The sequence below is a fragment of the Acanthaster planci genome, linkage group LG14 (assembly GCF_054643075.1).
Source record: "Acanthaster planci isolate LZ-2023a linkage group LG14, COTS_SCS, whole genome shotgun sequence".
Lineage (NCBI taxonomy): Eukaryota > Metazoa > Echinodermata > Asteroidea > Valvatida > Acanthasteridae > Acanthaster > Acanthaster planci.
This window is the reverse complement of record NC_141790.1, coordinates 14,175,493-14,198,578: the sequence shown is the minus strand read 5'-3', so window position 1 is coordinate 14,198,578 and position 23,086 is coordinate 14,175,493. Positions and strand designations below refer to the sequence as shown.

Here is a 23,086-nt window from a genome sequence, read left to right as displayed (position 1 = left end):
TCTTTATCAGATAATGGTATGATGCACCCTGTTTCTACCTGTAACAATTTTTGGAAAGGGCAGAAGTGCTAAACAGGCAGGAGAAAGCTGTCGGGAGGGATATGAAAGACGACCTTGGGTTGAGACATTGTTGATGGATGAGGCTGTGCTGCGTAATTGAACTTGGCGGTGGCATTGTGTATTGCGATTATTGCTGGCCGTGATTGCATCTGTAATAACCAATCGTTTGCCCGTTACACGGTACTCATCAGCTGCATGATGAGCTACTGAGTGGATCGCAATATACACCAGCTCTGGCGATCAATGTCATTGGTTTTTGGTTTTTTTTGGTTAGCGGGGCATCATGTTTATGACACCAGACTCCAGAACACTTTGGGTTCTGTTTGCTTTCATCCTGTCGCTTTCATCATATTTGATCACTTCGGTTTAGCTACCAGTAGCAAACCTACTCCATGTACTCGCTTCAAATTTAAATCTGATTGACTCCTGGAGTGAACTTTTGGCTCGCATCCATTCACCTGTAACCCTCTTTTTTCACCTTTTTGATGTCTTCTTCATTTTATCAATTCTAGTCACTGAATGATCACAATGACGTGTTGTGCACTGAAGAGTGCGGTAAAGTAGAATAACAGCTACACATCCAGATTTATTTTGTCACTGCCAGCCAGGAGGGTAAACCAATCAGCAACCCTGGGTGATCCTAATAACAAATTTCACAGTCTACGTGTTTTAATTTCTCCCTGCCATTCCTTTCCAGCCGGGCATGATGGTACGCAGACCAGTTTATTAATTGGGCCCAGGTAGAGAGAAAGAAAGAGAAATGGACGAGGCCTATCAAATCAACACGGTAAACCCCCTTGTTAACGGCACTAAGTTGAACGCCAGCAATTATCAGCCGGGATGCCGTTCAGAGCTGCAGCGTGCCCGCACCGTTGACGAGATAAACACCTGGAAGCGGTGACTGAAGCGACTGCCGGTGTTCATCTCCCGTCGCCAGCCCTGCCTCTGTCCACGCTCCACCCCAGCGTGCATTGCGGAGTTGAGATGAGGTCGTGTCCTGCCATTCGATCGTGGATCCATCAAAGTGGGACATCAACCCACTTAACGCATTCGTTATTATTGATCCCCCCTCCCCTCCTAGTCTGCGGCTCTCGGTCGTGCTCAGACTTTTACAGCTATATCAGCAGTCCGTACGCCTCCTTCTCCCCCCCCCATCCCTTGTCTCTGTCTTTCCCGTGGATTCACCCTCTCTCCTCTCCTCACAGCGACTGTCATGGGCATTTCCTGAGCTTTTCCTGGCTTGGGGACAAGGGAGGGAAACGGGGAAGGGGGGGGGAGATGTAGCAGCCAGCTGGGCTGCAGTTATTGAAAGTGCATCTGGTGCAGGCACTGGTCCATCAGTTTATTGGCCAGGGAGACAGACTGGAACTCATTTCAGGGCTGTTTTGTTGCATCTCAACCAGCTTGTAGGGCTACTATTAGATTTTCGGCTTGGCTGGGCGGTGAATTTTACGCTGATCATCCAGTTGATTTAGTCAGTTGACACAAGCCCGCATTCATTCCTTGTTAAAGTTGAACTTGCGATTTTCAAGGTGAACCCAGCACTCCATTTATTTCTATTTGGAGAAGGATGTTTTAAACGCAGGTCGTTTAATTTATGACAAGATTATATCCAGGGAAAAGAGAGGGATATCTCCCAATTTGTTTTGTTTCCTGGGTATTCCATGTATTTTTCCCTTTTTCCTCTCATGGTCAGCCTTTCTAATCTCAAGTGGCTTTCACATTGGACTAAAAATTGTAAAGAAGTTACGGCTGGTGATTCACCACATTTCCATGATGGTTATTCTTCTGGGCATCCATACTGATCACTGAAGGCCTGGGGAAAGTTCAAAACCTCAGTGGCAGCGATTGACCTGCTAATCTGACACTGGATGTGGTTTTAGGAAAACACAGATTCAGCAGTTCCAAAAAGGTTGTACCACTTTGCTGGTCATTCTGTGATCTACCTGATGTTCACAATAGCTTCCCAAGTTTCCCACATTTCACAACGAGGTTGACAAACTGTTAAAAACATATTTGATGATTGATCATCTCGCAGGTAGCAGTGAATACCTTGACAGACTTTTGACCCAAACATGGCATCAAATCTGACGATGCTGTATCTCTCTGAGCAGGCCTGGAAACAGTGCCCTCTTGCGGCAGTCGTAGTGTGAACCCTCCCTCCCGTCCTCCTTCCCCCTCCCCCCTCCCCCCTCCCCTGGTGCTGAACAGCAATTACCATTTGGCAACCTCTCTATCAACACCTCACGTGGTCCCCTGCACAGCTGGGGCTGTACCTGTGTTTCTGGCTGGGGATTGTTGTTTTTCCAGACTGGAGCAGGAACTTGACACACATCTGTCACTCATCACACCAATGACGGGATAATAAATTTTACTTAGCAGAATAGGCGATGAACTCCTATCAAATCTGCTTACCCACATATATTATACCCCCAACTGAGAACCTGCTTAATTTAGTAAGCATAATATGTGATTCATTTTGGTATTTCAGATGGATTTCCATGGTTGTTTACAACAAAAACAAACTAAGAGAGAACACTTACTTAAGAAACAAGTACTCTGTCTCAACCATTCTGAAAATGTTCTTCCTTTGTAAATCAAGGATCATTTTTCTTTTGTGTTGGGGTTTTGTGGTGGATTTTTTGGTGGTATTCTAGTTCATCATTAGTATTTATAAAAGCTGTCATTTTGAGAAAAACTGTAGAAAAAAATCTGTCTGCTCTGCCGCACAGTTTTTGAAAAAACTTTGAAACTGAAAGCCTGGAGGTAGCCTGCATGTACATACGTACATGTTGTTTTGATGATATGGAGATTTTGCCTCTCTCCTGAGCAAAATGTCATGCCACATGCGTGTATCATTGCAATATGCAATTGCTCCCTACGGAGGAGGACTTTGAAAAAATATCTATTGTGTGCTCACAAACAAGGGACAAGGGCTATATTTGGACCCCTGGATAAATTGGCCTCATTACTGTTGTGGCTATTCGGACAGGAAAGTCCCATACTGTGCTTCCCCTAATGGCAAGACCTGTCTGTAGTGGTCACTGTCAAACAAGTTGATATCCAGGGTAGCCAAGAAATGCATGCTTTCAACTCAGGCCAAGCGAAATTTCAATTGTTCACCCATGTGTGAAAAGTGGGACGCTTCCAACAAGTTTTTGGTAAAATTGCGCCTGCGCCCCTTTGGTTTCATAGCGGATGATAACATGAGGTTAACAGAGCAGAAAAAGCAATATCCTGGATGCATTACTGAAAAAAAAAAGATGGAGGCTGTAGTGTAGCAACTTGGCAGGAAATTCTGCCACATGAGTTTGTCAATGGCCAGAAGAAAATGTTCCGAGAACCAGTGAGAAGTCAGCCATTCCCATTTGGTTTTGACCGGTTACCTGCTTTTTCTGAGTGAGGACTTTTCTTTACTCCACATATTCATTCTTCTTTCTCTTCCTCTGTCCACTATCCATCACACCCTGATGTTGCTTCGGTACATTTCTGTCACAAGATGTGGAAACAAACAATGCAACTCGTATTGCATTGTACAGTTGCCATATGATATGGCCCCGGAGAGACCGGACACGATATGGTTTTTGTCCATGTAGCACCATTGCCTCAGCTGTCTCCTGATTGTAACCATCCTTGTTCGGTCACGGTGATTGGCCCATTTGGGTCATGGCAACCGTTCGCTTATTAGAGCTTCACTTCATTTCTTAATTTGGCCTGCGCTTCGCTCCCCCAAACTGCGTGTTCTTGTCAGGCTTCTGGTCGTGGCAAGATTTGTAGACGCGTCCGTTTCCAAGCGTGTCGGAAACTGCAGTCCGATTGTGAGCAAATGGTCACAGCTGTTGTAAACTAATGGAATCATAGCCAGTCTGTTTCTGTTTGGCACTCTTTTATCCACCATGGTCTCTTTTCATGGTGCAGTATGTACGATTATTCGGCCAATAGGGGAATGAAGTAACAGTGATAGCTTTTAATATCCTTGAAACTTCACTTTGGTTTAGACTGGGCATATTTTATTAATGACCATTGGGCTTATTAGTGAGTGACATTTCAGCTTCAGGTTCATACAGTGAAGTGCTAAAGTATATGATTAACATAAGCAACAAATGGGGAGGGAATCTGTGCAAATGTTTGCGCCTTGGGTTTCCTGAATAACAACTGACAACAGTTACTCCATGCAGATGATAGACCAGGGAATGTCACCAGCATTCAGGCAAGGTCTTTTGCTCAGTGTGTCGTCCTTTAAATGCCTTGTAGCAAACACAGCAGTGCTTGACATTGGGGAAACAAATAAACAGATTAGGTTACTGAATTCTGGATGTGGGTATGTGATAAGACTTGTGGAATTGGCTCTTTGCAAGAGCTGTCTTCTAGATACTTTTTAAATGATTTAGGCCCAAAACCAAGTTAAATTTGCTGTCTAGATTGCAGAAGGAACATTCAATTTGGGAGGAAAACCATTGAGGGTTCTTCCCAACTTTGTTTGAGTCATGCTTCTAGGCTTACCTGAGATAGACCTGCAAATAACTTCTGATTCACTTTTCAAGATGGGACCGCAGGTTTTTTTGTACCTGTTTGCTAAGGGAGCAAAGTGCAGCTGACCTGACCTGGTAATGGTACATGTAATTCAGTAGCCATGTCTCGGGACAGAGCCAAGATGCCATTGAATGTGAGGCGCTAAGCCCAGTAGCAAGTTCCCTCTCACGTGTCGAGGTATAATGTTCTCCATCTCGGACCTGGCCACATCATCCATGGATTCCACACCCTCAAAACCAGAGAAGAATTGTTCCATGTTAATCTGGGTCAGGCCAAGGGAAGTGGGATTGGTGGCCCGCATCAAGAGGACGGAGGGCATCCTGGGACAAGGGGGGGATGAGGATTGCTTGGGCGAGGTCTGTCAGAAACGTTGTTCAAGATGGACAGTGCCGAGACATTGCAGGGCATATCATTGACACGAGATTGAGCGAAACCTGACCTGGCACGAGCCCTTTAGAACTGCTGAAATATTCATCGCGTGAGAATACCGTCCTGGCTGTCTGCTTGGGAGGGAAAAAAAAAAAGAAAGGAGAAAAATATCGCGAGTGCTGTATTAGTGTCTTGTCGGTCCGAGGAGGAGAGTGGAAATTGTACTTTCAATAATGTGGCTGGGAAGACAGTTAAAATGAACGCCCAAGGGGGAAAGTCGAAAGCCTGGCTCAGGTTGGGGGGAGAGGGGAAAAAAATGTGGCACGTTTCTCTCGCCTTGCTCTCCGGCCGCAACTGCCGATCGGCCAGGCTGCGGCGTTGGGCTAAGTCTCGTATGCACACATTATTGATTTTGGATTGAGAAGTTGACACTGTTTGGGAGTTGTCTTTCGCGACTGTCTGGAGAGGAAGCTCACCACTGAAACAGCCCGCCCTCGATGTCGCACAGAAAGGGGAAGCAAAAAAGGGCTGCAACCCGTTCCAAAAGACAACTTGCACTGTCTGCATCTGCGATGGTCTTTCGTTTATGACCCCTGGCATTTCTTTACTGCAGTGAAGTTTTTTGTATCGGTGATCAGAAACAGTGACTTGACACACAGGGACTGTGACTGACACTCCCTTAACTCGTTTATCGTAGTTTTTGTTTTTTGGGGGGCGTGTGTGTGTACTGTATTTAATAACTGGGATGTTCCTAACTGCTTGTAGACTTTCTGGGCAATTTCGCGTTAATCAGGTTGAGGACTTAACGACCCAATCAAGGACATATCTGAAAGTATGTGAATCACTCTTTATTCCTCATTGAGTTGAGTTAAAAAAAACTTCAAATGATAAATGATGTCTTTACATGTTATTGTTTTGCTGTAGTTTTGATTAGCTCCAGTAATTCATTGTGGAGGGTACAAAGAAAATAAGCCGTGAATATCCTGTCAATTTAGCTAAATTACGGGCAAGCATCCTTCTAAGGAGATTGATTTGCGGGAAGAAAATTGAAGTGATTAAAGATTGCCTTCTTTAAAGAGTATCACACATGGTGAAACAGGTGTTTTTCTGCTGGGCTGTCAGCAAAGTCATCAGCAAGATTTCTCCTGACTTGTTTCCTAATATCTAGCCTGCTGCCCTCGCAACCTCCCGAGCAGTGAACTCGCTACGTCTGAGCTGGCTTGTTCATCATTGTCAATGCACAGAGACTAGAAAAGGAAATGAGAGGGAAAAAGAAATTCATTTATTCAGACATGCCTGTCTTAAATTCATCGGTTTGGTAATGGAGGAATGCACCGAAACAACCACTTTGGATGCTAACGAGGAGATAGTATTACCCTTGATACCTACAACTGCACAGAATTATGGAAACCCAAGATGATAATAAGCCTATCCCCCAAAAGGAAAGAATACAGAAAAAAAGCTTTTACTGAGTATGGCGAGCCTAGAGTTACAACAAAAGTCGCCTTGGTGATGTTGAACTACAAAGATTGTATAGTTGCGGGACTTCTGACATCAAGGAGAGATTTGAGGGAGAACCTTAATTTTGAGAATGAAAATAAATCTTCAGAGGAAACAATGCAAATCTTGATGCTTTAGAAAGCATATAAAACAGCTACGTGCACAAGCATTTAGGCCTAATTTTGTTAAGACTCATGGGCTCTATGTATATTGTTTGATTTGGATCCCAGCTCAGACATATTATGTACAATTGTGTGCTGATGTTGGTGGTGTGGTTTTGGTGGTTGCAATTGTTTGGTTTCCAGACTCTTTCTTCTGCTTTGTGCTTGTGGTTACATCTGATGCTTTGATGCTTAGACTTTGGAATCCCCCAAATTGGCCAAACAAATGTTTGTCTTGAATGCAGTGTTGAGTACAGCGCCCAACAGATTTTGTGCTTGTTCACAACCTAGTATGGTCATTTAAGGTTGCTGGGTTATTACTTTGGTTTTGTTTTTAACTGATTTGAGAGATTTGAATGATTTCTTACCTACATGTACATGTATACCCTCCTTCGTATGGGCTGATAATGGGCACACTTGTTCCTGCCTTAGATCCCTCTGTCTTTTCTACCATGGTGTAGCCTTTACCCGACTTTTACTGTGACTCACTCTGTGTACGTGTACTGTATGTTTTGCACTTTTCTCTTGCCCTAGCCAAAGCCTTTCTACTGTTCAATGTACGGTCCCTAAATCGTGAATGACCCCCTTCAAATCATTACAGATTGGGGCATCATACTCCAACCAATTGCCTGTTGAGTTTTTGTACGTAGAACATTCGGTATCTTTGCACCTTTATTAATTAGTGACTGACTGTTCATTTGCTTTTAATTTCAGCCAGTGTGGGCATATAGGGTCATGCTTGTTTGCAATTGGTGGGCAGTTTCCTTGGTTACCAGTTCTGGTTTAAATGATTGGTCCTTGACTTTGAAATAGTGTGCATCTTCCCTGTTGTCTGTCACAGTGTCATGCTTTCTGTTTTCAGAACAGGGTTTATTTTGTTTATTTAATTAGTGCAAATCTCTCCATGCCCAGAATATCCTCGATGTCCACAAATTCTTATATATAACGGTTTGCCCGTACCCAACGTATATTAATAAGCACTGTATGCTCAGTGCTTGTCCGAGAGCTTGCGGAAAAAAAAAAAAAACACCTCACAAGCTTACTCGGGTGGGACTCGAACCCACGACCTCCTGCTTACTAGTGCAGATGTCTTAACCACTCGACCACCGAGCTTGCCGGGGGTCGGTTGGCCGGTCCGAGTCAAATGAAGCAGCTGATTGGGTATATCACTGGGCAAGAATAGTATCTAGTACCCTAACTAGAGACCACTGGTAACAATGTGATCTGATTGGGTATATCACTGAGCAAGAATAGTATCTAGTACCCTAGCTAGAGACCACTGGTAACAGCGTGATCTGATTGGGTGTACCACTGGGGCAAGAATAGTATCTAGTACCCTAGCTAGAGAACACTGGTAATAGTGTGATCTGATTGGGTATATCACTGGGCAAGAATAGTATCTAGTACCCTAGCTAGAGAACACTGGTAACAGTGTGATCTGATTGGGTATATCACTGGGCAAGAATAGTATCTAGTACCCTAGCTAGAGACCACTGGTAACAGTGTGATCTGATTGGGTATATCACTGGGCAAGAATAGTATCTAGTACCCTAGCTAGAGACCACTGGTAACAGATACAGTTTACAGACAGTACTTGGGGCCACTGGCCTGACAAACGCTGAACTGGCCATTAGCCATTCAGTGCAGGACACTCCGCCTTGTGATTTTTTATTTTTTTTTTCTCTCCCTCCTGTCCGGCATCCTCTCTGGCTCAAGAGCCTAGACAACTTTGCATCTTTAATGTGGCTCTTAGATGTGTTTTCTTACGGCCCGCCGGCCACATCGATGTCTATTTCCAAGCATCAAAGGCTTTTAGGCCCGAGTTTGAATTAGCCCCAAACGGAATTGCAATGCCTGCTCTTCCCCCCCCCCTTCTTTTTTGAGGTTATTCTCCCCCCACCCCACCTGATGAGTCAGATGAAACGTAAATAAATGTAATGATTTTTGGGGGGGGTGTTCATGGTGAGACTCAAACTCAGAACTGTTTTCATTTCCATTGATTAAATTCTCTTTCCTTCTCCTGTTTTCGGAATGAAGTACGAATGGTTTTGCATTGCTTTGAGCAAACAGCAAATGTTCCGACAAGTCAAATTTGACTCTTCTGACAAACTGTAAGCAGTAAGGATTGATGTTAACACTACCACGTCCATTCACTGTGTCCGTTGTGGTTTTGAAAGTAACCCAAAGATGGACTAGCACAAGCTGTTTATCAAGTCCTTAGCCTTTTTAGCTTGAGCAAATCCTAGTAACAGAAGAAAAATATTATTCTGTCAAAGGCATGCCTTTTTGGTTACTTTTTGTGAAATACTTTTAGTTAGAACCCCTGGAGGCTTTGGTACAGTGAGAGTGGCTTTTTTCTGGGTTTCTCCGTTTCTTGACTTCTGCTTCATTGAATAAAAAGCGAACGTTAATCAGAGTCTTAAACACAAATGTTCTCGAGAAAACTTCCTTTTGAGTTCAGTGTTTATTTTGAGAAAGATGTACTTATGTTTAAAAAAATGATTCTTCAACACAAGTGTAGTTTGTTTTAGAAGAACACTTTTATAGAGAATCAAAGTGCCTTGAGGAAAATCAACTTACGTTCTGCAGAAATAACTCTTTTATTGCATGTATATATTTTTGGCATTGTGTCATTCAGTAGGTATTATGTTTGTCAGTCTCATTTGATAGGCTTGTTATTTGGCAACAAGATCTACCCTGCCCAAGGGCATTCATTGCAACTACAAGGAAAGAGGGGGAATAAATATTGTGGATAGTAAGACAATATTTTTGGAAGCAGTTACAGGGCACGCTGTATATGTACATGTACCTCTGTGGCAACTGTGTCCCAAGTCAGAGTGAAACTCAGTCTCCAATTGCCCCAAGATTCAGATGTGATTTCATTTTACTTACGTGCGCGGGTGTTTGACCAGCTGAACAATGAGACACAGGTCTATGGCCCCTGTGTTGAGGCTCCTGTTGATAAGGCCTTCTTTTTTTTTTTTTTTTTAAGAGTAAACCGGTGTTGAACATCACTGTCACCAAGACCTCTTGGAATTTTGAAAAAAAGAGCAAACAAATTCTGAAATCCTTGAAATGGCCCACCCTCCCAAAAAAAGAAGTTGTAGATTAGCAATTTGAGAAAGTTACTTTCCGAAGCTGAAACTTTGACCACACAACATTATTCAGAATTACTCATCTGATATATTGGACTTGAGGTGTTGGAGACCCGATGTTCATCTATTTCGAAACACTGGCCGGGGGGAGGGGGGGTTGCCACTTTGTTCCAGTGAATGATTCATCTCTGTAAATGCCCAAATTCATGAAGGAAGAAGGAGCAAGCAGCAAAGTTTGCCAAAATGTGCGGTGTGCACACTCAGCAGTCCAGAGTCTCGTCGGACAGTTTCATGTCCAGATCTCTGGAGAAAGCCGGCCCACATCAACAACATTGTGCATTCAGCCTGCGTCGCACACTCGCTCCGCATCAGTATTAAAATGTGTAAAGTGATCTGCCGTGGGGGGTCGTTGCAACTGCCGAGATGGCGTTAATTCAGCCCCACTCGGCTTGACGTGCCAAGAACCCCGGTACATCGAGTCGCTCTCTCTCCCAAAAACCAAAACACTCATCGGTTTTTTTTTTTTCCTCATTTTTTTTGTTATTTACCTGAGCCACAACCGTTATTTCAGAAAGACAAGTGCTTCTGATATATATACATAACACGGTGCCTTTTTTCGCTGGTGTGTTCGGTGGAAGATGCTTTTTTTTTTTCCCGTTCCCCAGTCCGTGTTCAGCATGAAGCATTTATTCCTTTTTTATTTTCCTCCTGCCTTTCTAATGTAGCGGTGTCTGACTTGGCCCCAACCTTAATTAGAATACTCGCCAGACGATAACCACTCGGCCGCATGCATTGCTATTCCCCGAGACTCGTCATTACCCGCTGAGTGATAGAATAATCGCATTGACTAGTTTGCGAGAGTTTCATGAGTCATGTTTTTATGTCTCTCCGGAGTGGTCTCATTTTTTAACTATTGGTACATTTCCTTAAAGACAAACCCAAAAATTGCCCCTGTCTTCTGCTTTGGGATATATTCACTTATGCCCTTCCACTTTGTGATTGGAGCAGTCATTTTTCCTTATTGGCAGTCAATCTCAATTATGATTATTGCTCGTTGGGGTACTGTTGGATTCCTCTTGACAATTTTAGAGCCGATCATGACATGCTGTGTCTTTTAGTTACACAGCCAGCAGTTAAAATTCATAATTTTTTCCTTCTAGAAACATGTTTGGTTTCAAGGCAAGGGGAAAAACAGTCAGAGAAAGTAAGACAAGTAAATTTACCTTAAAATCGAGACATATTTACATGCATGATGGAATATTTGAATAAAAATAATTTTGATGAAGAGGTCATTGATTTTTGTCTGTCAGTTGTCAAGTTTCATATTATTCTTACGTGTTTTGATACCTGCACTGACTTAGTTTCTGCTCTCTTTCCACATCAATGTGCATTAAATCTGCTGCCAGGCATTAGCAAGATCATCAGGATTATTGAAATGAATTTGTTTTCTATTCACCAAGACAATAAGCTGAACCATTTGTGAAGCAGTTATCACAACTCTTTACCCAGCATCCAGATGACTCATCTCTTATCCTTAATGACCTAAATATTTAGTTTTATACAGTACCATTCCAACAAAGACACCAATGGCCCAACTGAGAATAATTTGAACAGTTCTTGGAATTGATTTGTCAACGTCACTTTGTCTAGACAGCTGTAGTTCTATTTTAAAAATTGCTTTACTTGTTCTCTTAATGTCACTGAAACCCGTTTACTTTTTTTGATGTAAAAAAAGAGGATGAAAAAAAAACAGATTGCTGATCAGGAGGATAAAGGGGATGGAAATTCTTTGTTCAAATCACTCTGCTCTGATCCTCTTCCTTTGAGAGTTTTGAATTGAGGGGTCACATTCAAGAATGCTCCACTGAATGCCTGCCTCGGAGAATCGGGGGGGCTGCGGTTCAACCATTGATGTATCACGTTGGCACGGCGGCGATTTTGGGGTGCCGTAATTACTCCAGGAGTCCAGCCGGCATGAACGGCTTCCCTGTCCTCCCTCCCACTCTGTTGCCGCGCCGGTGTCGTGCCGTGGATTTCCTCCCTCTGCTGCACTGCCCCCGAGTCGGCGTTAATTTGCCATCACGGGGACCGATCACACAGCTGAGAGGAGCTGGGGAGGCTCGGTCGTATTGGTAGTGTGTTACTGCGGCAATCACCCGGGTACCCAAGGATGAAAAGTGAAGTGAAATTGGACGGAAAATTGAAATTGACAGAAAGTGTACCAGTGAACGGTGAACACTTTGAAAAACGTGTGGTCCTCCCTCCCTCCTGTTATTTTGAGTCCCTTTTTTTTTTTTAAAGGCTCTCCTTTGAGATTTTTTTCCCCTTTTAAATGTGACAAATCATGATTTAAGGCTTGAATTAATGTGTTCTTGTTAGGACAGTCACAGTGGACATTCTGTAACAGCTGAAACAATTCCTTTTCCAAGAGTAATATGCAGTTTCCGTGATGTCTTTAAGTGACAGCAGGAGGAGCTGTGAGCAGTTTCCTCAACACAAACAACATCTTGGGAAACAGTTAATCTGAGTTTTACAGAAACACTGACATCAACAGAAGTTTCATGTTTGCCATCAAAAATTCATGGAAACCACTTCGCAACAATAACTGCAATCTGTTGGGTTCTAAACACGCATGTGCTATTCAGTGTAATTTACAAACAATTCAAGAGGAGCTTCTGGCAAGACCATACATCATTTTAATACTTGAAGCAACCTTTGCATTATAGTTTTCGACACATAGATAAAAACCAAAGGAGGGCACCTAAAAAAAATCACACTGCAGGGGTTTTGTTAATTACTGTGGACCCCGGTCCTGTGGTTTCTCACTTTTCACTTTGACAACTTCCTCCCAAGACCCTTTTAGAGATGGAGTATCCCTCATTAGCCATCCAAAAGAAGGGGGGGAAAAGATCAACGAAATAAACGCAGCCAAGCACGGGGAGAGATAGATTTACGAGGATGAATCCCTGCCCAGATTTACGGGCCATCTCTACCCTCTTGAACAGAGAGGGTTTGAATTCCCCATTGCGTCTCATTCACAAGGGAGTGGCGTTTGGAATTTGTCAGATTCTTTAAAAGATTCTGCCCGCCCTCGCCGGGAGTGACATTAGAGCAGACCATGCAGTATTAACCCACAACATTTCAGTAGAGTTAGAACTCCAAATTAGCTGAGTTTTACATTTTGTTACTGCTGCAATATCACATAAATTAAAAAGTGTGGACATTTTTAACGTTAAATTTTAATACAGTGTTGATTGTAGGCCAATGATTTTGAAAAGAGGCTGCGTGCATATCATTTCCTAATTTTTGTTTTCAGATTTATAGCGTGCAAAACTGAAAGTCTCATGCAGCTTGAGGTTTTCAATTTTTCCCAGAGATCATGGATAATTCTAAAATTTGGCAAGATGCAGTGTGTACAGATATCTCGTCAGATGAGTTTTTCTAAGGAATCAGTTGTGTTCCCGACACTAATTTGGCATGTCTCCCACACAGTTTCCTCGCACCAGGTGGCACTGTCTCCCCAACTCACCACACCAGAATTCCCGGCCCGAAACCAGCCCCGCTCCAAAACCAGGATCCTAACCAGATTAATACAGAAACATTTGGACCTCTTTTCTGGGTCAAACGGTCTCCTTTATTTTTCCCCCCTCATGTTCTTGGCAGTTTCACATTTCCAGCCAGGTCCTTCTGCTCCCCGGGTGGCGTTTTCTTCTACCCCCGGCAATCGTGAGAAGAAAGTCAGCAATCCTGACGCAGAGACATTCAATCTGTTTGAAAACATGTTTAATATGCAACCTAGAAAAGGCGCCAAGTCTAAGAACTTTGAAGTTGACCTTGCAGAGCTTTCCAAAGTACTTCCTCACTGTGGAAAGAAGTTCTTATTTTGGGATTGATTAAAGCTGACGAATCCAACTGTCATTGTACACATTTAGGAGACAGTCATTCTCAAAACTGTGGTGTCGCCATAGTGAAGGTAACTCTTCACCTGTACCATATCCGAAGGTTAGAGCGTCATTGTGTAGTTGTAATACTTTAGATAACTCTGTGAAAATGTATGGAATGGCATTCTGTGTCTCTGAATTCATACTAAATAGCCGAGATTGTTACGTACATGTGCCTTATCTTTTCTTATTTTTCCGATCCAAGATCAAACCTAAACATAGAACAAGACAACAGCTGATTTGTCCATCAAAGTTCCATCCCAGTCACCTGACAGGATTTGGCCAATCAGCAGCCGGCCTGTAGGCTTAGCCCTGGGCTGTCTGACACCAGCAATGAGAAGGTCAAGAAATCTTCCCTGTATAGAGCAGTTAAGGTCACATCTGGATATGATTTCATAAATTCACAGGCCCGCTTGGTACAGTACTGTAGTGTGTCGGACAGAAAAGAACAATTCCACCAACTTACCTCACGCAGGTTTGGGGGGTACATTTGGAGAACACATTTCCACAAGGTCACAGATTCAATATTCTACTTCCTGGGATGATCCTACTTCTGATCCACAATCAGTTGGAGGAAAATGCATCAACAGATGACACTGGTGCAGTGATCGAAAGGTTAAGCTTGTAGAACGCCTTTGTTGATTCAGATCATGAATTCTGCTGTGGTCTAACATCTGGAAAAATGACTAGGGCGTCTCGTCCACATATGCTGCAGTGTGGGAGTTGTTGTACATGTAGCTGTGATACTCTGTCAATGGACAAGATGCTCAGGTATCCTGCATTTAACCAGAAAATATCTCTGCAGAGTCATTGGACAGTTTTTTCAAAAAATGCATTACATGTACGATCATTCCCTGTCTTGATGTTGATTTTATGAAAGTGTCAAGTTCAGTTTTTCATAATACAACTGTAGTCCTACATTTCTTCCCTTCAAATTGATTTTATTTTCATATTTGCTGAGATGTATAGAAATTACATAATTTTTTTTTTTACATTACTGTCAAGTCATTAAGTAGACCCTCTGGTTTAGAATATGCAGCTTGTTCTCCAGTCTGTGTCAAAATGATCCCGGGGCATTCTTTTGGTTCTTGTTGACATCTTGTGAACTATTCTTGGACAAACACCAGTCATTTGTTCCCTGTGTGTAGTACATTCAAAGTAGAACTGATGGCAGGCCCCTTGGCCACTCTTGATTTGGAAAGTGTGCGGACGGCTTTCGTCTGAAAGCATGGAGGAGGGAGATGTATCTAGAGCCCCTCTCAGGTCAAGTACAATGGTCGGCATTTTCAGCACCCTGGTCAGTGCACTTGGGGGCATTTTTCACTTCCTCGGAAGCTGGCATTTCGTATACTGCAGAGTCGGCCCTCAATCACTTTGTACTGCACCCTCTGGGCATTCAGTGCCAACAACCTTGCCATTTTGTTCCAGCATTAGACGCCCAGGGGTGTGTTAGAAATCCCTTTAAAAAAAAAAAAAAAAACAGACAAATGAGAATATTGTTTTCAATTTTGATTCATTTCAACTGTGAGTTTATGGCCCTGGGGCCACACTAGTCAGGTGGTTGACCTGGCCTGTTCTTTCATGGCAGCCATGGCAACCGGTGGATTTGCATAAGAGGTCAGTTTGTCTAGACGCAAACCAAGTGCTGTGCCCAGGAAAAACAGTTTTGCAATTGTCATAGTTGCTGTCATGCTCTCAGTTGTCAAAATTGACTGGTCCGTGTAAAAATGAAAACGAAATGTTTTCCTAATGAGTGATTTCCTGAGAGAAAAATAAATTAGCTTAACACTCAGTTATTTTTGTTATTGGATAACAGCTGGAAATGAGAATTAATCCAGCGTAAATTGTTTCCATGAAATGTTCACTGCCAAGTTGTGATTTTCACAAAGAAGTATTGACTCACACATTTCTTTTATTTTAAAGTTTGAATCAGTTATACATGCTAGCACACACATGCCTTCTGTCAAATGATTTTCACTAATTGGTCAGTAATCCTCAATTTTAAATAATGTTACCCCTGGTATGACATGTCTAAGCCAGAATTGTTTGAAATTACACAAGCATGGTATGTGGGTAATTCCAGAAATTAGTGGTCCAAAAGTGTGACATCTTCGAGTCCCTGTTACATCTGACCTTTGTTATTTGACGTAGAAATATCACTGGAATTGATTTCAAACTAGTACTAATACTATTTGTTTAGCAGGTAATTTGCATTAATTCATCACTCCTGGAAAATAGAGAGTGTGTTCTGAACTTACAAAATCCTGTGTCAGATGTGACAGGGACACCAAAAATTGGACCCCTAATTTCTGGAATTACCCATGCAGTATTTACAACCACTTTTTCAGAAAACCTATTTTGGAAAAAAGGTACTGATACCTCTGTCTATGAACATGGTAGCAAGTTTTCTTTTTTCCCTCTTGAAGCGACCCTGGTGAGAATTCGAAGAGGCCACACAGAGCGTGTCAGGCTTTAATTTTTATGCTTGCTAGACGAGTTGACATCAGCATGGCTAATCTGCTCTCTGTAGGGGTTTTTTATCCCCCTTTCCATTCCTGAACATTGGCTGTGGCCTTCACCTTTTTTGATCATGCATGCCCTTGTTCGGCTATAAATCGAATATTGATTTAGAAGTTTCATTCACCATGCATGACAGGTAATAATAGATTCGTATTTGGTAGCGAAAAGTTTTTTTGTTTTTTGTTTTTTTGTAGAAAGTCAGGGTTTTGGCGGGGTGCCACCAACTTCTTTTGTTACACTTGGTGACTAAGATTTGTAGTTATGAAAGGTTTACAGGTTTGTACAAAATGTAGATAAACAGGGATTGGTGTCACTGATTTTGAAGTGGATTTGAAGTAGAAATGAAAAAAATTCAATTGTGCAATGAAGGTTAAACGATGATGTTTGTTGGAGGGTCTAAAGTGAGACAATCGCGCTTGACAAGAATACCTTGATTCAAAATCCTGACTCGGCCACAGTGTGACAATCAAACATTTTTCCAAACTACCAGTACTAGAATAAAAGGGATTTTTTAAAATCTGGAATCAAATGCTGCTTGCTTGTTTTCAGTTTTTTCACCTCACTGAGCTCATGCATGCTTTTCTTCTGTTTTTTTTCTCCCCCACTCTCCCTTCCTGTTTCCCTTTTCTCTGTATGTTTCTCTCTCCCTCTGTTCTGTCTATTGTCTGTCTGTGCTACCCACAGGAACCCCGGGACAAAACCTGGTCAAAGTAAACTGCAAGAGCTCCCAGCTCAGCCAAGTCCAAGGACAATAGGCACAGCCCTCTGACTGCTCTGTCTAGTGCACGGCCACCCACACACGCTCGCACGCTCACACTGGGTCTTTTTCAGGGGGGCCACTACCGCATTTTGTCGCCTACTACCGGCTGGCTTCTCCTGCTCAGTCCCTGCCCAGCTTGGCCTGCCTGCTTGCCCTGCGTTACATGTCAGCCTCGCATCGCTCCACCCGGCCAAGCCAAGTCCAGTCCTCGTCTTGAATCACACCGCTTGAGGCCCTGTTCTCCCAGTCAGTCTGTCGGTGTGGCAACACAACTGGTTTCCTGCCACATGAAGTACCGCTGCCACACAAGATTTGTCAGCCGGTGACCTGTGGCCTTGCTGGATTTTTGGTGCCTCCTCAGGGAGATAAAGGAAAGAAGAAGAGGAAGAAAAGGAACAAAACACCTAGCTGGACCTGCTCCTGTGCCCCCCTTGACTCTGCCTGGCTTTGCTCGGCTTGCTGCGCCCATTAAATTACATGTAGTCTTTATGCAGCTGACGTGGGAGCTGTCTGCTTGTATGCCGTACACCTCTTGCACAGTGTGCCCGGTGGTTGCCACATTGTTGCCCGACTGTTATTATTCATTGAAATATTCACTGAACTTCAATTGCACACTCCCTCGGAACAGAACAACAAGCGGTGTGACGTTGACCCACGACCCCTAAGGAGTAGAGGTGCAGCTTTTTACCTCGCCTGCTACCCTTTCTCTCTCTCTCACAGAAACACCTCCCTCCCCCCTCCACCTCTCCCAACACAACCTTTTTTTTTCCCTGTCTTGTTTTTGACGAGTGGAGGAGTAGACCACGTGAGTTGAGTGAGTGCCAGCGAACCCTGCTCCCTTGGACTTCTGCTGTCCCGCTATTGAGCTGATCGGGGGCCCCAGCGCGGACTCTTGGCGGTCGTAGCCGCATCATTATGGCCATAGTAAGAGACACACAGTGGCTTATGCTCGAGGCCTGCCGTGAGTTCCAGCGCGGCGCGTGCAAGAGACCGGACACCGAGTGCAAGTACGCGCACCCGGCCAAGTCAGTCGTGGTGGAGAACGGACGGGTGACGGCCTGCTTTGATTCCCTCAAGGTATGTTACTTATTTTCAGTTTGTCTTTGTGTTTTGTTTTGTTTTTTTCTCTTCTTCAGTCCCATCCCTGGTTCCTCACACCATTGCTGACCCCCTTTCTCCCCATGTGGCCACCATCCAAACTAAGTAATTAATAGGCACTGTCATCTGGCTATTTCCTCCCCCCCCCAGGACTGACATCAGAGATTTCAATAATAATAAACTGCATTTGTTTAAATTTTGTTCACATTCATTAGAAGGGCACCTCCTTTTTGTCAGGCCCTCAGCCTTTTGTCAGTTGAATGAGTAATCACATCTGAGTCTTACATTTCTCAGCCAAACTTTGTCGCTGCACATGTCTTTTGAAGTAACTCTTCTCTGCATCTAGCGTTACGGAAGATGTTCTGAAGTCACTGGCGAGACATTGTCAGCTTTCTGTTATTAATCTTGTTTTTCACAAACATTTGTCTTCATTTTGATGAGTGCTCATCTTGAACGGAACTTAGAACAACCCTTCAAAATCGCACCAGTTTTGATTTCTTTAAACACAAGTGTTAGTATAAGCAAACATTTCAGTTTGCGGGAGCTGTATTGATTGTACACATTGTAACTTGTGACAATTCCTCGTTGACCATTCATGTGACTCTGTGTTGTTCACTTAGTTGTTAATTAAGCAGAGTAATTCCCACGAATGCTATTTCATCAGTAATCAGAATTAATTGCAAAGTTCATCCATCGTGGACTTGCGCTGTGACATTTTCTAAAATGTGCAGAAACGTTACTGGCCTTTTACTTCCAGAAATGAAGCAAAGAGCAGTTTTCCTAAACATTCCATTATATTTTTACATCAGAGATTAGTGCCAAACTGTCTTTTGACAAAACAAATCAAATTTACAAGTTTTATGCTTTACTTGCATACATGTACGTGTTTCCTCCCCAAAAGCGCCAACGTTCATGACACAGAGCTGAGGAACAAAGAAAGTGCACCTGATTGGTACAATTAATTGCAAAGACATTGTTGAAAGAAGGAACTTGAATTGTTATCAGCAAGAGTCAACCCCCTAGTGGGTGCAGTCAACTTGAAGATATCTTCCACTCATTCACGCTTGTACATGTACATGTCTGGGCCTACCCAGATTTCTCGCCTAAAACTGTCAGCTACTGATTTTGACCAATTGTAGAAATGTTTTTGAGGTTGTGTTTTGATATTGTGCGATAAATTTTGTTTTACCTCCCACTTAAAGAAAGAAAGAGACGGTTAAACTTGAAAGGCCAGCAGGTGATTTCAAAAGCCAGGATTTCCTGTTATAGGAAAACCATCTTTCATGTCAAACTTGGCAGAAGAAAGATGGTCGTCAGGAGAGATTAGTCTGCTAGGAGCATAAGGCGCATTAAATGAAATTTACTCGAGAGAGATTTCCCATTGCATGAAGTGGATTGTGGATTGCAAGATACAGATGTTTTTGTTTGTTTGGTTTTTTTTTCAAGTAAATCAGCTTTTGGAAAGAATCTCATATGGCAGATAGGACAGGGTTTGCATGCGTCGGTCTGTTTATCGTGGAATGGATAAAGGATGTGAATTTGCTTCAAACTAATTCTTGGAAATTCAGTCTAATTTAATCAGCTCTTCCCAGTTTCCCTGAAAATGCAATTTTTCTTTGAAAATCCACATTTTGGGGGTCAAATTTAGAAGAAGGGGATTCTCAGCATTGTGAAGATCCAGTGATAGCCATCCGAAGTCCCCAAGCACACGTCCAAACCTTTACCCCAAACCTCCCTGTTTACTTCAGGTTAATGAAATAAAGATTTACGGTAGCGCTATGCAAGGATATCTCTTTTGTATTTATGGTTCTGAAAAGAACTGGTGGGTACTTAACAACGTTTTGGACAGCATGCGCTGTCCATTGTCAGGAGACTGCCCTGAATTGACTGAATTGGTACTTCACGTTTGTAATTAAACAGTGGACCAGTAGCCCTGCTTATGTCACGCTTGTCACAGACAATGAAGGAAATTTTGTCATGTTTATCAAAAGTGTTATGTTTTCAGTTTTTTCAGTTACCCATTTGTTAGGTCTTGTCTTCTGAGCTGTGATCAAGTTATCCCGATTAAAGGTATTAACAAGGGGGAAAATTGTTTTGCTTGTTTCTGAGGAAGTTTGCAACCAGTGATATTCTCAATCGGTTAATAACCAACAATGTAGAAACATGGGTAAAATCAGGGTAACGACATCTGGAAAAACATTCTCGGAGAATGGTTACGTGCAAGGCAACGATGACTTCATCTGTCCTCAGGATTCAGTTCCATACACACATTGGGAATTCCCTTTTGAATTTTTCCCCTGTTGAGACATTTTTGTACAGGTATTTTCAAAGCAAACCTTGTTTCAGATAATGCGTCGGGTTTCTCAAAATCTATGTGTGCTTGATGAATCTGCACTACACTCAATTCAGAATCTTAAGGATAAGCATGCAACTGTCATCATATCGAAACACTTTTCACCCTGAAATAAAGAAGAGAATCCGATATTCATTTTTCCCGCCACTGGCTTTTTTAAAAAAAATCTTGTTCAAATCGTAGCTTTGTGAAAATACAAAAGATTAAACCGTGACGAAAATTTTGTACGAGTCTGTTCAGAGTTGACCTTTAAATTCATGTGCAGTTCTGTGAATTGGTAATTTTGGACTAACCATGCGATTTGTTGCCACGAATGCATTGTTTTCATCTAAAAAGAAATCCAGTTCAAGCATTGATAATGCTTAATGCCTTTACTTAGCTAGGTGATCATTTTGCCCAAAAAGAGAGGTTTGGATGTGTAACATGTACACAGAAGTGCCAAGTTTCAATATACTGCTTGACAGGTAGTTAATCTTCAAACAAGAGAGTGCCCCTGGCTAAACAGCTTATTACTGTCCATAGAAATCTTATTTTCCCAAATTGTGACGGTATAAAAATGGACAGCACAATCTAACTTGCCAGAGTCTATTAAGTTTCAGGATTTTTTGTGGTTTTTTTTTTGGGTCAGGGCCTACTGTTCTTGGGTGCAGCTCCAAGTTGGTTCCCCAATGGTCGAAGGGGAGTGCCTTGCCATTCAGGTGAAGCAACAATGTGCTTTTGTGGGCCCCGCGAAGCTGTGTTAGACTTTAGCCTGGCTTTTGTCGGAACATTTTTTTTCTTTCTCTCTCCATTTGTAATAAAAAAAAAACTTGGCGGGGTGATTGTGGGCACGTAATAAGCTCTCCGTGTCTGGAGTAAGGTATTTCAGAGGGGGCGATTTTTGCTCCAGGACATGCTGGATGAATACAACACAGCCCTGCTGGTTGTTGTCGGTACCAGTCTGACCCAACAGTAACTGTGCTGGTGTTGCTGTGCCTCGTGTTGCCGGTTTTCGCTCTGTCTCGGTCGCAACAGCAAACAGAAGTACTTGTATACACAAATCCCGTGGACTTTATCAAGTTCAGTCGTCTTCCTGCAGGTACGTGTTTATATGCAACCTTTACCATAAATACAAGTGGGTAAACACGGGAGACATGTCTGACTAGACAGCATACAGAAATCAAAACATTACAAGAGTCCATACTTGCAGAATTTGTTGAAAAGTTTGTACTCAGCAGTGTGTAAGCTTACAGTAGCATGATGCAGACTGCAAAACAGCAGCATGGAAGGCCAACACAGAAAGACAGTGAATCTTGGCTGAGCCAAAACAAGTTAGCCTCACTTTTTGCACTGGTACATGTATATCTGCATGTGCCGCAACAGGAAAACTAAAATCGCAGTAGTAGAAACAAAATACATCATTTGTCCGTTCCATTTTTTTAAGCGTGTAATTCTTTGGAGGGGGGTGAAAGTAATCTGTAGCTCCGCAGGACAGCAGTTTATAAATGGGCCTGGCCTGTATGGACCTGCACGTGTTTTTTGACCCAAAACTTAGTGATACAGCAACCAGACAATCAGTTGCATTAAGTAAGGGAGAGTTTGTTGCAGCCTTCCTGAGTCAGGAAGGGGGGGGGGAGGTCAGAGGTCAGCTAATAGTCTGCATTTACTGGATATAGGCTCCAGTGATTGGATTTGTCCCTTCAGTAAATGTGATTTTGTTGCCTGTGATAACATTTTTAGTTCATGTTTGCATTTTGATGTTTCATTTCCAACTGAGTTGTGGCATTGTGTTCCTTTCAGTTAGCTTTAAATCAGAGAACCCTTTGTCAGAAGATATCTATCTGTTGGTGCTATAGCTTTAAACTTAAGGCTTTTCTTTGCATATTGTTTAGTTTGACTTGCGTTTTCCAATCATTCAATCAGGACAATGCTAGATTTTTGTGGGGGGGAGCCTTCCATGCTGGTCCTTTCTATTGTCTGTGTGCCAATCGTTTGCAAGTATCTAGGTTAATAGGTTGCCGTAAGCACTGTACCGGTACATGTACCGTACATGTACTTCCCACCGTATCTGTTTCTTCATTTTTAATCATTCACTCTATTAGAAAATAAATAACGGTATGTACAGTTTGATGATTGATTGAAGTATTACCGTCTGGACAGAGAAGAGAAATCAATTTGACATGAAAACTGCTGTATTCTATCTGACGGAGAATGGTTTCAAAACAAATTTGGAACATTTTTGGCGGCCATTGGCCCGAAAATCACCTCCCCCCCCCCATTTTTTGGGAAAATTAGGCCAACATGAAGCCTTTGGACAAGAGAACTGGTCTGAATCAACAACCGCGGCTTACTTGCATCTCTCATCACCTTCGTTCTGAAGAAATAAGCTCCTCCAATTGCATGATAAACTTCCACTGTTTTAAAGGGGGGGTCATCTACCCTTCACTAATAGATTTCCCCCAAATGTGAACGGGACACAGGAATTTGGGTCTCCCAGTGCCAATATTGACGACTAAGTTTCTCTGTGGAGGAAATTGTTGACATGTAATTAGAAGTCTTTGTGACATTTTGGGCTGGCGTAATTGTCATTACCTGGCCGAGTTTGATACCATCCTTGTCTGCCAGCCCGACTTTGACTGGCATCGTTTTGCGTCTGTCTAGCCAGGGGAATCTTGTCCTTGATTACAGCGCTATTAATGTCTACCAATAATATTTGT

General features: G+C 42.7%; 1 protein-coding gene across 5 annotated transcripts in view; it reads left to right on the top strand.

Moving 5' to 3' along the window:
* The window catches only part of LOC110981663 (muscleblind-like protein 3), a 158,929-nt gene that overhangs the window by 69,653 nt on the left and 66,190 nt on the right, over window positions 1–23,086 (top strand). For 3 of the 5 annotated variants that reach the window (XM_087145425.1, XM_087145426.1, XM_087145428.1), the window contains one exon: window positions 16,864–18,016. The exons of 1 other annotated variant lie outside the window; for it this stretch is intronic. In XM_087145425.1, coding sequence (XP_087001551.1) covers window positions 17,855–18,016 — 162 coding nt within the window. In that variant the 5' untranslated portion in view covers window positions 16,864–17,854. Of the gene's footprint in view, window positions 1–16,863; window positions 18,017–21,212; window positions 21,469–23,086 lie in introns of those variants that run through there. One more of the 5 variants, XM_087145440.1, reaches the window with a different exon arrangement.